Source organism: Anolis sagrei, chromosome 1, assembly GCF_037176765.1.
Source record: "Anolis sagrei isolate rAnoSag1 chromosome 1, rAnoSag1.mat, whole genome shotgun sequence".
NCBI lineage: Eukaryota > Metazoa > Chordata > Lepidosauria > Squamata > Dactyloidae > Anolis > Anolis sagrei.
Window position 1 is genome coordinate 175,418,877 of NC_090021.1, and position 14,314 is coordinate 175,433,190.

Here is a 14,314-nt window from a genome sequence, read left to right on the forward strand (position 1 = left end):
GGAGCTCTAAAGAATTACCTCGATTGATCAATGGTTATTTAAAATAATGGAAATTATGAATTTGGACATACTGACTTATTTCGCAACAATAAATCAAGGAAGAGCAAAAACCCAAACAGACTGGCAACTTATTAAGAACTATCTGAAAAGTGAAAAGATCAAATTAATAACACGAGTAAGAAAGAAAATACAAGAAAAAGCAGTATACAGAGAAAGGGGATGCAAGGAAGAGACACTAGAACTATGAAAGGTTAATACAACACCATGAAGTAGATGGAAATCAATATATATACTCTCTTTTTTCTCTCTCATCTCTTCCTTTATTTTTTCTCTCATTCTGTTTACTGTTTGATTTCTTTTCCACGTGTGTTCTTTTTTAGTTTGTAATTTTTTATTATATTGTAAATATTCTGTGTGTTATTAATAAAAACACTTTAATTCTATTTTTAACTCATTCTATCATGAATGTATTTCTCTAGAATGAGTTGCTTTTGATCCTAAATACATTTATCTAATTCAAATAAATCCGATTAATTGAAAAATAAAGATTTTTGTGGATTTGGAAATTTTTTGATTACCTCTTTATTTTACATTTCTTTGTCCATTTTATCTATTAAATTATTCTACTAAGATAGAATTCCTTTCTCTTTGGATCATTAGCTATGCAAGCTGTTAAGCAAGCAAAAGATGGCTCCTGGCTCCATAAAAATTCTTCAAGATTAACCAATATGGCTACACTCAAGGTATTATAGACTACCTCATCTACATAAATAAAAATGTAATGTTCGTTTGCGGGATTAACATAAGTCAAAAACCACTGGGCAAATTGACACCAAATTTGGACACAATACAACTATCAGGCCAACGAGTGACCATCACTCATAAAAACACTGAAAAACACAGCAGAAGAAACTGAAAAAGCCAAAAATAAAAATACATTACAATGCATGCACAAAACCACATATATACACACACAAAACACATATATACACACACAAAACACATATACACAGACTGGGCCACAGCAAAGTGCGGCAGGGGAAGGCTAGTATTTAATTAATCTTTTAAAGACTGCAAGAAGTTGAGCTTGTGTTTGCTTCATGCATTTATTATTGCTTCATTTTTTGCCTACTAATGAAAAAGTTAGTATTTCCAGGAAAAAGACATAATAGTAAGTAATACAAAAACGCTTCCTGGAAAAACTAGTGCAGAAGAAAGCTATAGAAGATACCTATTTTTATTAAATAGACTAGCCGTCCCCTGCCACGCATTGCTGTCGCCCACATGGGTGTTCTGTGTGGGAGGTTTGGCCCAATTCTATTGTTGGTGGGGTTCAGAATGCTCTGTGATTGTAGGTGAACTATAAATCCTAGCAACTACAACTCCCAAATGTCAAAATTCTATTTTCCCCAAACTCCACCAGTGTTCACATTTGGGCATATTGGGTATTTGTGTAGAGTTTGGTCCAGATCCATCATTGTTTGAGTCCACAGTGATCTCTGGACGTAGGTGAACTACAGCTCCAAAACCAAAGTACACTTCCCACGAAATCCATCCAGTATTTTCTGTTGCTCATGGGAGAACTGTGTGCCAAGTTTGGTTCAATTCCATCCTTGGTGGGGTTCACATCTGGGCATATTGAGTATTCGTGCCAAGTTTGGTCCAGATCAATCATTGTTTGAGTCCACGGTGTTCTCTGGATGTAGGTGAACTACAACTCCCAAACTTAAGGTCCAAGCCCACCAAACCCTTCCAGTATTTTTTGTTGGTCATGGGAGAACTGTGTGCCAAGACTGGTTCAATTCTATCGGTGGGGTTCAGAATGCTCTTTGATTGTAGGTGAACTATAAATCCCAGCAACTACAACTCCCAAATGACAAAATCATTTTTTTGAGTGAAGGACATACATTGGGTTGTTTGGTGTCTTGTGTCCAAATTTGGTGTCGATTCGTCCAGTGGTTTTTCAGTTCTGTTAATCCCACAAACTAACATTAAATTTTTATTTATATAGATTTAGCTTGGTTCTCCAAAATAGTATCATGACTTTACAAACTGACTCCAAACTGACCAAATCTTAGTTATCATGGTCAATACAAAGCCAGTTCACCTCACTGACATAGGTATTGTTACAAACAAGGCAAAGCCCTGAATAGTTGCAAGAGTCAAGATCACAAGGGAAGAACTAGAAGCGAGTACTCCATTCACAACTACCTTTCCTGATCGATAGGCTGAATGACTATTATAAATGTAGAAATATTTAACTGGCTATTTAACATGGGGATCAACAATGAAAACGCAATGGTATAGAGTAATATTAAGTGAAAGCGTCACCCGTACTCCACTTGTGGTTCTTGGCTGTTTTCTATCTCCAACAGGGAGTAATCCTTAGCTTCCTCCATCCTCTGATGCAGCATTGTTAATTCTTCTCTGTAATTTTCTTCCACAGACTTTAATTTCTGTTCAAAATAAACTCTTAATTGTTCCAGTTCGATTTCATGTTCACTTCTTTTTTTATCCCACTTGAGCTGAAAATCCTTTTTCAGGCACTCTATTTCTTCCATTTGTGATGTACGAGCAAGCAGTTGTTCTTTCAATTCTGGCAGGAGAGAGGGTGAATATAAATCTTAAATTTACATATGTTACTGCAGTTTAAATAAGGTTATTTGGACATATAGCTTTTCCTAAATTGAATCAAGGAAGCCAACAACCTGAGACTAGAATTTGCAGAAGTATCTGATGGCTAAACTTACCACTTAATTCTTGTCGACTCGCCCGTGCACTATCCAGTTGGGACCAAAGCTGTTTAATTTCTTGTTCTGATTCTGCCTGTAGTTTCTGTATCTATGGAAGACAGGGTAAATTACAGTGAGCTCTCCACAATAAAAGGGGTTAGTGGGAAAACTGAGGTAAGAACTGCTATATTTTTAGTCTCAGAGAACGTCTCTTCAGAAATCTCTAAATCCTCAAAAATCCTATTGGTGGGTTTAGAAATTCCTAGAAAAGTGTTCTCTTGAGAATCTCTGGCAGAAGTTGGCCATGGATAATCAAGGACAATCATCCGTGTCTGAGAATAACTGTCTTCCATAATTGTCTCGGTGGGGGATTCATAAGTGACTGGAAAAACCTATTCTGGATCCAGATGGTCTTTCGGAATGAGGATATATATTTCTAGACGGAAGGTGACCCCGACAAGGGTTTGCTTGATGTGCCTTCCTCTTGGCATGTTTCTCCTTCTCTTTGTACCTCTCCAAAATCCATAGCACTGTTGGTAACAGCTGACCACCAGTTACAATATCGAGTGGCAGGGCTTCCCAGTTCCATAAAAATGGAAACATTACAAGAATCTAAGAATTTATTTATTTATTTATTTGATGGCATTTGTAGCCCGCCTTTCTCAGCCTTCCGGCGACTCAAGGCGGCTCACAGAAATAGCAATTTTAGTGCCATACATTCATAAAAATAGTTAAAAATATTCAACTCAACATTTAAAAAGGATATATAAACCATTTGAAAATATATAATTAACAGTGTCGTCCAGTTGAAATCATTATCCAGCAGCATCGTCCAGTCATTCCATGTTCATTCTTCCTATTTCATAATTACTTATTCCGCTAAACTTCCTAACATTTGTTCAAAAAGCCAAGTTTTTTCTCTTTTTCGGAAGGTCAGGAGGGAGGGGGGCAATCTAATATCCCTAGGGAGGGAGTTTCACAGCTGAGGAGGCCGTCTCTCGTCCCCGCCAGGTGAGCTTGTGAGGAAGGCAGGATTGAGAGCAGGGCCTCCCCAGGCAATCTTAAATTCCTAGGTAGTTCATAAGGAGAGATACGTTTGGACAGGTAAGCTGGGCCGGAATCATTTAGGGCTTTATAGGCTAAAGTGAGCACTTTGAATTGTGCCTGGTAGCAAACTGGCAGCCAATTTCTAAGTCCTTTAGGGCTACTCTATGGTCAATTTCTCCAGGAAGTTGACTACAGAGTTGCATTAGAGGGCCTAGACCTTTCCTACAGAGACCATAGTAATCCAACCTGCAAATAACTAACCCGCTAAAGCTAAACCTGCAAATGTGGAGGGCCAACTATAATTGAGTTTGCAAATTATAAGTTGTCTCTTGTTATTATTACTGTTACATTTGTATTATTCCTTTCTCAATTAAAATCTCATTTTATTTTATTATTATTTTTAATAATAAACCATTTCTTTTCAACCCTCTCTTTGTCTCTTTTCTACATCATTACTTCGTATATGTTTTCAGCCAAAACCTTGCAGTAGGTTTTAACCAAACGTGAAAAATCACACCTTTAGCAAACTACTTTCAGTCTAAAAAAGTCAATTACTCAGTATCTGTCAACATGAACAAATTCATATTTACCTCCAGTTGCAATTCTCTTTCTTGCTTCTTATTCTGCTCTGCCATCTCTTTCACCTCTTGCTCATGTTCAATCTGCAGTTTTTTCATGGCTAGGTGGTACTGGTTTTCCAACTTTTTATGCTCCGCTAAAAATAAGATTGTTATGAAGAATATTTTCTTACAAACCATCAAAATACACACAAACATACAGTCCCTCCTGTGAGAAAACCATTTCCAATTCAGAATTATGTCTGAAGTGGTACAGAAGAAAAGTAACACATTTCAAATTTTTGAAAAGTGTTGCTGTCAGATGTGAATTGGAAAGTACTACATGTGATGATGATGGTGGTGGTGATGTTGGAATTGAGCAGAATAAAGTTAAATTGTCTTGTACAAATCAGTTTTGAGCACCTACAATTTCTGTAGACCTAAAACTGTGTTTAATTCACGAAAAAAAACTGGATGTTTTGGATACCATTATATCTCTTTAGAAAGAAACTATCTGCTTCCCATTATAATATAGAAAATGGTTAGTATACTATCATATGTAGGCATAAGACTACCTGGCATGTATTGATTTCCCACCCACTATTGCTGGAGATGGTAGTCTCTTCTACCTGCAGTGATGATCAAAACTTTCCCCTCCTGTCCCAATTTTTAGCTGTGTAATGCAGCATTGTAATGCCATGGATTGTAAGCCACCCTGAGTCCCCCACTGGGGTGAGAAGGGTGGGGTATAAATGTAGTTTAATAATAATAATAATAATAATAATAATAATAATAATGAAACCCAATTGTAGTGAATGGCTCCACCTGCCATCCCAAAAGAAAACTTCAAGATAAGTCCAATTTTAATAAATAATAAACGTAACATATGAATTTAAACAATTAACATATCAATTTAAACATACAATAATAAACATGAGATAATAATTTGAATATGAATACAATAACAGGCTTAGAAGTAATTCAAATAGAAATACAATAAAAAAGCTTAAAAGTAAACAGTGTAAAATAATGTAATAATAATAATAAATATATTAAAATAACGCATGTGATAAAAAGATACTAAGAACAAAGTAAAGTAATAAATAACCTTGACTCGAGTATAAGCCGAGGGGAACTTTTTCAGCCTAAAAAAGGGGTTGAAAAACTAGGCTTATACTCGAATATATACAGTACCTACTTTCACCCTGTTCTTTTTGAAGAGAAAGTGTCTCCAAGTCTCCTCTTAGTTTTTCCATTTCCACTTCCAGTGTTCTTTTCATCTCACTTAATTCCATCTCATGTTTGGCCAATAACGCTTCAGACATGTCTTTTAAAGCGATGTCTGCCTTCAATGCACATTCTTTTTTAAGATTCTAAAAAGAAATCAAGATAGTGTGATGCAACTTTAATTTAATTCATGTCTATTCATTCTCTTTGAAGACAGTGGTTTCTTCCAATCAGATTGTTTTTCACAAAATCTTGCTTTTCAAGAAACGAACACCTGTACACTTATCCATTTATCTATTAGGCAACTGCAGAATCTTTCCAAATGGTGGGAAACAGGGGTAGCAGTAGAATAAATACACACACAGTTAGACCAACCTTTCAAAAATCATATGACTGAATAAAACATAAAATTAAGCTTGGTGCTAACGTATGACCCAGAGATCTCCCAGAATCACCCAGAGTGGGGGTGATTCAGGGAGTAAGTGAGGTGGGAGCTGACACTTTATTTTCTTCCTCACTTTTACAGCACTTTGAATAATACTAGATGCTGGCAGATTAATTATTCCCCTGCTTCTGATCTGGCAATTCTGCTAGGGACATGCAATAAAGTAGCTGTGGGTGAGAGAGACACAGATGTAGTACTTTTGGAACCAGCAAGGAAAAACAGCTTTCCTCACTTGCCATTAGCTTTTGGCATTGGAATGAGCAAAGGGAAGCACCTTGCTGTTCTCCTCATTCCTTTTAAAAACAGGGAAAGTAGGAAGGGAAGAAAGAGGCAGGGAAAGTGAGCATGGCCCTAGGGCACCAAGGTGGAGGCAGCAACCAGCAAAACAGGGAGTGCAGATTTCAGAACATCTTCCTTGTTAGGTTCTAACATGTCTGATACTTGTTTTGGCAGGTTAAAATCTTGTTGATTACTGTTAAGAGACAACAGAGAGATGCAAAAAATAGGAGAAAGCTGAGCAGAGAACTCAAGGTTTACTCAAATGCTTTTATTGCTTTGGTAAAGTGAAAGCAAAGAAGCCAACAAAGGGTTGATAAAGATTCAGTCTGCAGAGCCTGGATGGCCATCTGTTGGGGGTGCTTTGAACACGATTGTCCTGCTTCTTGGCAGGGGGTTGGACTGGATGGCCCATGAGATCTCTTCCAACTCTATGATTCTATGAGAGAGGGGCTACTGATCAGTAAAATAACAAATAATTCAGAGATAGTGAGATATCACAGGAATGAGAAATGCAGGAGCCAAGGTCTACAGTTCCAAGGCAAAAACAAATGCAAACGTGACCACAATACAGTCTCCTTACCCGCAGTTTCACCTATTCACCTACTAGGATCTGACAAAATATGTCGTCTCTATGGATTTTTCTAGGTCTTCTAGAAGATTCTATGTTATGCTTTCACCAGAAGTTACCACAGAGTTGTACTGGAGGACCTAGCGTATTCATAGAATCATAGAGTTGGAAGAGACCTCATGGGTCATCCAGTCCAATCCCCTGCCAAGAAGCAGGAAAATCTCATTCAAAGCACCCCAGACAGATGGCCATCCAGCCTCTGTTTAAAAGCCTCCAAAGAAGGAGCCTCCACCACACTCTGGGGCAGAGAGTTCCACTGCTGAACAGCTCTCTCAGTTAGGAAGTTCTCCCTTTCTTGTAGTTTGAAGCCATTGTAGTTTGAAGCCATTGTTCCACGTCCCAGTCTCCATAGCAGCAAATAAGCCTGCTCCCTCCTCCCAGTGACTTCCCCACATGAATTTATGCATGTCCCTCATCATGTCTTCTCTCAGTCTTCTCTTCTTCAGGCTAAACATGCCCAGCTCTTTAAGTCATTCCTCATAAGGCTTGTTCTCCAGACCCTTGTTCATTTTAGTCACCCTCCTCTGGACACATCCCAGCTTGTCAATGCCTCCCTAAAATTACAATGCCCAGAATTGGACACAGGATGAATCCAGGTGTGGTCTGAACAAGGCAGAATAGAGGGGTAGCATGACTTCCCTGGATCTAGACACTATCCTCCTATTTATGCAGGCTAAAATCTCATAGAATCAAAGAGTTGGAAGAGACCTCACGGGCCATCCAGTCCAACCCCCTGCCAAGAAGCAGGAATATTGCATTCAAACACCCCAGACAGATGGCCATCCAGTCTCTGTTTAAAAGTTTCCAAAGAAGTAGCCTCCACCACACTCCGGGGCAGAGAGTTCCACTACTGAACAGCTCTCACAGTCAGGAAGTTCTTCCTCATGTTCAGATGGAATCTCCTCTCTTGTAGTTTGAAGCCATTATTCTGTGTTCTAGTCTCCAGGGAAGCAGAAAACAAGCTTGCTCCCTCCTCCCTATGACTTCCTCTCACATAGTTATACATGGCTATTGTATCTCCTCTCAGCCTTCTCTTCTTAAGGCTAAACATGCCCAGCTCATTGTTGTTGTTTTTTGTTTTTTGTTTTGCTTCTGCGTGACATTATTGGCTCATGTTTAACTTATTGTCCACAAGGAATCCAAGATCTTTTTCACATGTACTGCTCTCAAGCCAGGCGTCCCCCATTCTGTATCTTTGCATTTTATTTTTTCCGCCTAAGTGGAGAATCTTGCATTTGTCAAATTGCAGTCCTTTGGACATGGGAGAAATCTAGAGCTAGTCCTGGGTAAGCAAATACAGAAGGATTTGGCAATGCATTTGTATTAATACCTTTGGACTTGGAGTATTCAAACAATCATATAAAGCAGTGAGTTTATATAAAACATGGCTTCATAGTTCTGTCGCAGCCCACCATCATGGGTCTAAACAAGTAAATTATGGAGTGATCCCAAGAAATCTCCCAATACAACTGACTGACTAAACGAAGTTATCTGATTTGCTCTCTTCTAAATCATGCAGTGAGTAGCCTTTAAAACAGAGCACATACTGCCTTATTTGACATCTCAGAATGTTTACACATACCATGTTTTTACTGACATATTCTTACCCTACAGTGAGAAAGGCTAGACAAAGTAAATGTCATGACAATCTAACAATCAAGTATATATTTTTGATTAGTTTTCTTTATGATCTACCAATTTAAAAAGGTTAAACATAATACCTCCAACATCTGGACATATTTTTCCTCCATTTTCAAAGTTATTTCCTTCCTCTCATTATCTGGAAAATTAAAAAGATTACATAAGACTACAAGTAGAAAATCAGTTTCACATACATGAAAGCAAACTTTCTACTTTCAAATACATTATTTTCATAAATATTCTGATTTCTCCAAAGATCTGAATGTTTATTATTTCTTGTTTGTAGTTATTTTAATAAGAACTTCTACTAGACTAAGATATATCCACATTTCTTACCGAAAGTATTACAAACAAATATTTTGTTTTGTTAATATAAAACCATATTACACATTTCTAAAATATGGTTTTATATTAACAAAACAAAATATTTGACTATCATGGCAACATCTTATTCAGGTGCTCTGAAAAAAGTAAGTCACATCATAAAATAATGTAAATTATTGTTGTTGTTTAATTAATAATAAAATATTACATAATCGGAATATATTGTACAATGCATCACTATACAATAATTTTCAATATGTGGTCGGCTAGGACTGAACTGGCATCCATTTTGTCTCAAGCTAGTAATCTATATAAATAAAAATGTAATGTTCGTTTGTGGGATTAACATAACTCAAAAACCACTGGACGAATTGACGCCAAATTTGGACACAAGACACCTATCAAGCCAACGAGTGACCATCACTCACAAAAAATCATGGAAAAACACAGCAGAAGGCACTTAAAAAACCAATAAATAAATAAATAAATAAAACATTACAACGCAAAACTACATATATACACACATACACAAATATATATACACACATATATACACACACAAAACACATATACACAGACTGGGCCACAGCAACGCATGGCAGGGGGCGGCTAGTGTAAAATATCTATCAAGTATTGTTGAAGACTTTCATGGCCGGAATCACTGGGTTGTTGTAGGTTTTTTCGGGCTGTATGGTCATGGTCTAGAGGCATTCTCTCATGTATGACCATGGCCATACAGCCCGAAAAAACCTACAACAACCCATCTATAAAGTAGTTAACCTGTTATAACATGTTATACCAATTTTAATATTTAGCAGAGATTAATGAATTGTTACCCAAGTCGTGCTGATGCTTTAAAGCCATCTCTTCTTTCTCCTTGCAATTCTGTTCCTTTATACGCTCCACTTCAAAATGGTATTGACCTTGCAGAACCGCTAGCTCTTGAGCATGCCTATCTTTGAGCATCTCACGCAGTTCCATTAGGGCAGTTTCCTTCTCTTTTCTCAGATTACTCTGCATCAGCTCCAGCTGTGATGTGTGTATATTATTTGCACTTAGTCTTAAAGATTCCAGTTTAAGATTATGTAGGATCTACAGCGAAGAAAAACAGCACCATAATGAGAACCCCTGTCTTTTTGTGTAACTATTAACAATTTCTTAATGTGCAATCATGTGGTCCAATTATGCCATCTGGGACGGCTTAGAATATTATCAGCTTAGTCCCTTGATACTGGACCTAAACCATTGCAGGCAGAAAATATTGTAAGACCATCAGAAGAAATGAGGCTCTGATGGCAAGACTTGACCCACATTCTTATGTTGTGCCTGCCCCTGAGTATTGCCATCCAGCTTTTCTGGCTGCTCAGCCCTGGGCTTACCCACGAGGAGACCTGCAGCCACACCCTCATTCCAGCCAACTGACCCAGCAGGGAGAGAACATGGCCCCCACAACCTCGCCGTGCTGCTACTTTAATAGCCACGTCACCCATTGCCTGGCTGCGCGGTGTGCCTCCATAGCCACACTGCCCATCATTTGGACATTGGAAAACCTGTGCGGGCGCTCGTTTTCAGGGTTCCCCTGCCTCTCCTGATGCTTTTGACCACTTTTTCCACCAGCCCACTTTGGTTGGGATTCAATGCTTACTTTTAAGCTTTTTTGTATTTATATTTGAATTATTGTATGTTTACTTTTAAGCTTTTTTATTGTATTTCTATTTGAATTACTTCTAAGCTTGTTATTGTATTTATATTTGAATTATTATCTCATGTTTATTATTGTATGTTTAAATTGATATGTTAATTGTTTAAATTCATATGTTATGTTACACTATATGTGTAATGTGGCATTGTATGCCATGGATTGTAAGCCACCCTGAGTCCCCCACTGGGGTGAGAAGGGTGGGGTATAAATGTAGTATAATAATAATAATAATAATAATAATAATAATAATACTAAGGCTGTAATATCAAATGGCAAAATATGTTCTATAGCTTACAGTTCTTTCAACTGGAATTACCGAAATGTTAAAAACTCTATCCTCTATTCTTGATGTGCACTTCTTTGTTAACTTGTGTCCTAGGCTGTTTGAACATCTATTGTTTGTACCATTTTACTTGTGAAATTCAATTTTAAAAAAACTCAGCGAAAAACAGTATTCTGTCCCATGTACCTCACAATCCAAATGAACCATATGGTTCCAATGAATTCTGCAGCTCATTATAAAATTGCACAACACTGTATCAACTGCTGTCTGGGTATACGCGTTTCAGATGGTGAGAGTGCACAGCAAGATAAGGGGGCTATACAAATCATGTGGGAACTAGATAACTATTATGATGATATGGTTTATATAAACTACTTAACACATGCCCTGTAGTGTCTTCTAGATTATTTTTGATGGGAAATGCTGTTTTTGTACAGTATGCCTCCTTGCCCCCACAACCACAGGGATACTTTCTTAAATTTACTGCGGAAGCAAGTAACTGGATTATTAACCTTATTGAAATAAGCAAGTTCCAATGGAAGCAAACATTAGACCGAGGGTGCCAACTCATTTACATTGAGGACCATATCAGCCTTATGGTTGCCTTCAAAGGGACGCTGGATCAATGGATGGAGAACCCATGGATACAGAGAGCCAACTATAAGTTTTTTTACATAGTACTCAGTGTTCTTTAGTTTTTACCCAAACTGGTCCCCAAGATGTTACTGAATGACAATTCCTATCACTTTTGATTATTCACCATGTGTACTGGAGATAACAGGGATTGTACCCTATAGCACTTGTGGCTTTGAGGTTGGGAAAAGGTTGAAGGACATTTTAAAGTCAGGCATCATATTCAAAAGCCTTGTATCTAAATTCAAATCCCACTGTCTTGACTAAACAGAACCACTGCAGCCTTCCAGATGTTACTGTATCACAACTCCCATCAGTTCTGATGAGGAATATAGGAGTCATAGTCCAGCATCTGGAGGGCCACAGAAAAATCATGGTGGTCGGATTGGGCCCACGGGCCTTGAGTTTGACACATGTGCCCTAGAGGACTTACAAGATTCCTAGAGATGTCCAATTTAGGAATTTGCCAGGTCTTTCAGGGCAACCCTATGGTATCTTCTATCAGAAGCATCCCATAGAATCACCTAGACGACCAAGAAAATTTCTAGGGAAGACATATTTTGTTGGATGTGGGTAGGTAAAACCTGGGAATACCAGCTCCATGGGTACAAAGTTCTTGCAGCAGCCAAGGTATCACTGCAGTTAATACTTTGCCTCTGTTTGTTGCATTTCTTCTTGATGTGTAGTTTCCATGTGTTGCTGCAACTCGTCTAACTTTTGCTGTTGCTCCTTCATTAATTCAGTCTGCATCTCTTTCATTTCATCCTCATGCTGAACTATTAGTTCACCTATTTCACGATCATGTTCTCGTTCATGAACCTATGAAGAAAGCATTAAAACTCTTTACTCATGCATGCAAGCACCCACTTGTCCAATAGAACCTACTATAAAGAACAAAAAAAAAAGACTCCCAAGGGAAAAACATATTTTATGGTTCTATAAGAAAATCCTATTCATTGAGACAGGAAAAGAAACAGAGGAGCTGTAACAGAATTTTTGTGGCCTGGTGAGTATGTATAAGTCTATCACCACAGTTTTGTCTCTTGTCAGATACAGGTCCTCTCCAATTCAGGATATGAGTTCACTTAGAGACAGTAATAAAGGTTTAATAAAACAGAAACAAGTTACTATATCCCATTCATTATCAGGACTGCTAAGCATCGTAAGCACCATATATTTACAGGTAGCACAATTCAAATATTAAACATGCTAATCCCCATTAGTCAAAATGCAATATACATACTTTTCAGTCTTTTTCTTTCATTGCCCAGGTAATCAATAAAACTTCCTGTTCCCACTCTCTCTGGCATTCACATGAGAAGAACCTTGAATTACACTGCTCTCATAATAAGGCCTATAACTCTGCCTAAACAAGATAGGCTCATATTTCTAACCAATGAAGTTTTGGGCATACCAGCAACAATTTTCTTCAAACATTACCATAATATTGATTACGCATATGAGCATTACAGTATTTAACATCTATATATGGTCATCATACAGTATAATATAAAAATATAACTGAATAACTAATACATACTATAGTACAATATAATATAGACGGCATGGTGGACATGCACAGTAACCATATGGTCATACATAACATGGCAGGACAAAGAGAACATGGCAAAAAATCATCCCGACACTTGCTGACCTCCATAGATTCTGCTGTGGACTCAAAGCACCCTGAAAATGTAGCAGTCTACACTTTACACTTACAGATCATGGGGTATAACACAGATTAGCATTCATAGGCATTTACTATTAAGATTTCTGGTTATCTTTTTTCTTCTAAACAATAGCAAGGAGGGAGAGTTTTACCATTTACAGGGAGAGTTTTACCATTTCTTCTTCTCCAGGCAGGGATAGGAAAACATATCAATAAACGTTGCTTTTCCATAATGGATCTAGCTGCCATTAACAAAATGGGTGTAAAATAATACAACACCTTTTTTATTATTCCAATCTGTTCTTTTCTAACTGCTTCTAGTTGTTGCTGTTCTTCTGTTCTCTCCTTGATTTGACTGTTTAATTCTTCAATCTAAAAAGAGATGCAATGTTTTAGGAGAAAATTGTACTTTTAAGAATATAGATATATCCATCACATGTTTTACATGTCTTAGCAAACAATAAAGCCCCTGCATAAAAATGTTTAGAATGGATTAGATCAGGGGTCCTCAAACTAAGACCCGAGGGCCAGATACGGCCCTCCAAGGTCATTTACCCGGCCCTCAGGGTCAACCTAAGTCTAAAATGACTTGAAAGCACACAACAACAATCCTATCTCATCAGCTAAAAGCAGGCCCACACGTCCCATTGAAATACTGTACTAATAATTTTATATTTGTTAACATTGTTCTTCGTTTTAATTATTGTGTTGTTTTTAAGTGTTTTTTGCACAACAAATAAGGTATGTGCAGTGTGCATAGGAATCCAATCATATTTTTTTCCAAATTATAATCTGACCCTCCAACAATTTGAGGGAATGTGAGCTGGCCCTCTGTTTAAAAAGTTTGAGGACCCCTGGATTAGATTATAGATCAATTTTGTTCCAGCATCCTGTTTTTAACATAAGGTAGTCAAATGTTTCAAAGCAGGACTTCAGGAAATGAGAATTAAGACTTCATATGCTACCTCACCTATTATACTGGGGAAGCCTCCCTGGCTTTGTTTGTATTCCCATAATCAAGTAAGGTTATTATGGTAGAAGTATTGTTTAGAGTTTGTATAATATTTGAAGGGCAAAGAGGATATTTTGCAGAGAAATCGGGGTGGGGGAGGGATTGTCTAGGAGGTACCTCACAAATATTCATAAA

At 37.6% G+C, this 14,314-nt stretch overlaps 1 protein-coding gene across 3 annotated transcripts in view; it reads right to left on the reverse strand.

Moving 5' to 3' along the window:
- Window positions 1-14,314, reverse strand: part of PCNT (pericentrin) — a 92,818-nt gene that overhangs the window by 68,047 nt on the left and 10,457 nt on the right. For 2 of the 3 annotated variants that reach the window (XM_060781819.2, XM_060781795.2), the window contains exons 3-10: window positions 13,447-13,539; window positions 12,153-12,317; window positions 9,717-9,972; window positions 8,637-8,695; window positions 5,535-5,709; window positions 4,370-4,494; window positions 2,751-2,841; window positions 2,332-2,596 (exon numbers count right to left, since the gene is read on the reverse strand). In XM_060781819.2, the coding sequence (XP_060637802.2) occupies window positions 2,332-2,596; window positions 2,751-2,841; window positions 4,370-4,494; window positions 5,535-5,709; window positions 8,637-8,695; window positions 9,717-9,972; window positions 12,153-12,317; window positions 13,447-13,539 (1,229 nt within the window). The remainder of the gene's footprint in view (window positions 1-2,331; window positions 2,597-2,750; window positions 2,842-4,369; window positions 4,495-5,534; window positions 5,710-8,636; window positions 8,696-9,716; window positions 9,973-12,152; window positions 12,318-13,446; window positions 13,540-14,314) is intronic. The other variant, XM_060781803.2, reaches the window with a different exon arrangement.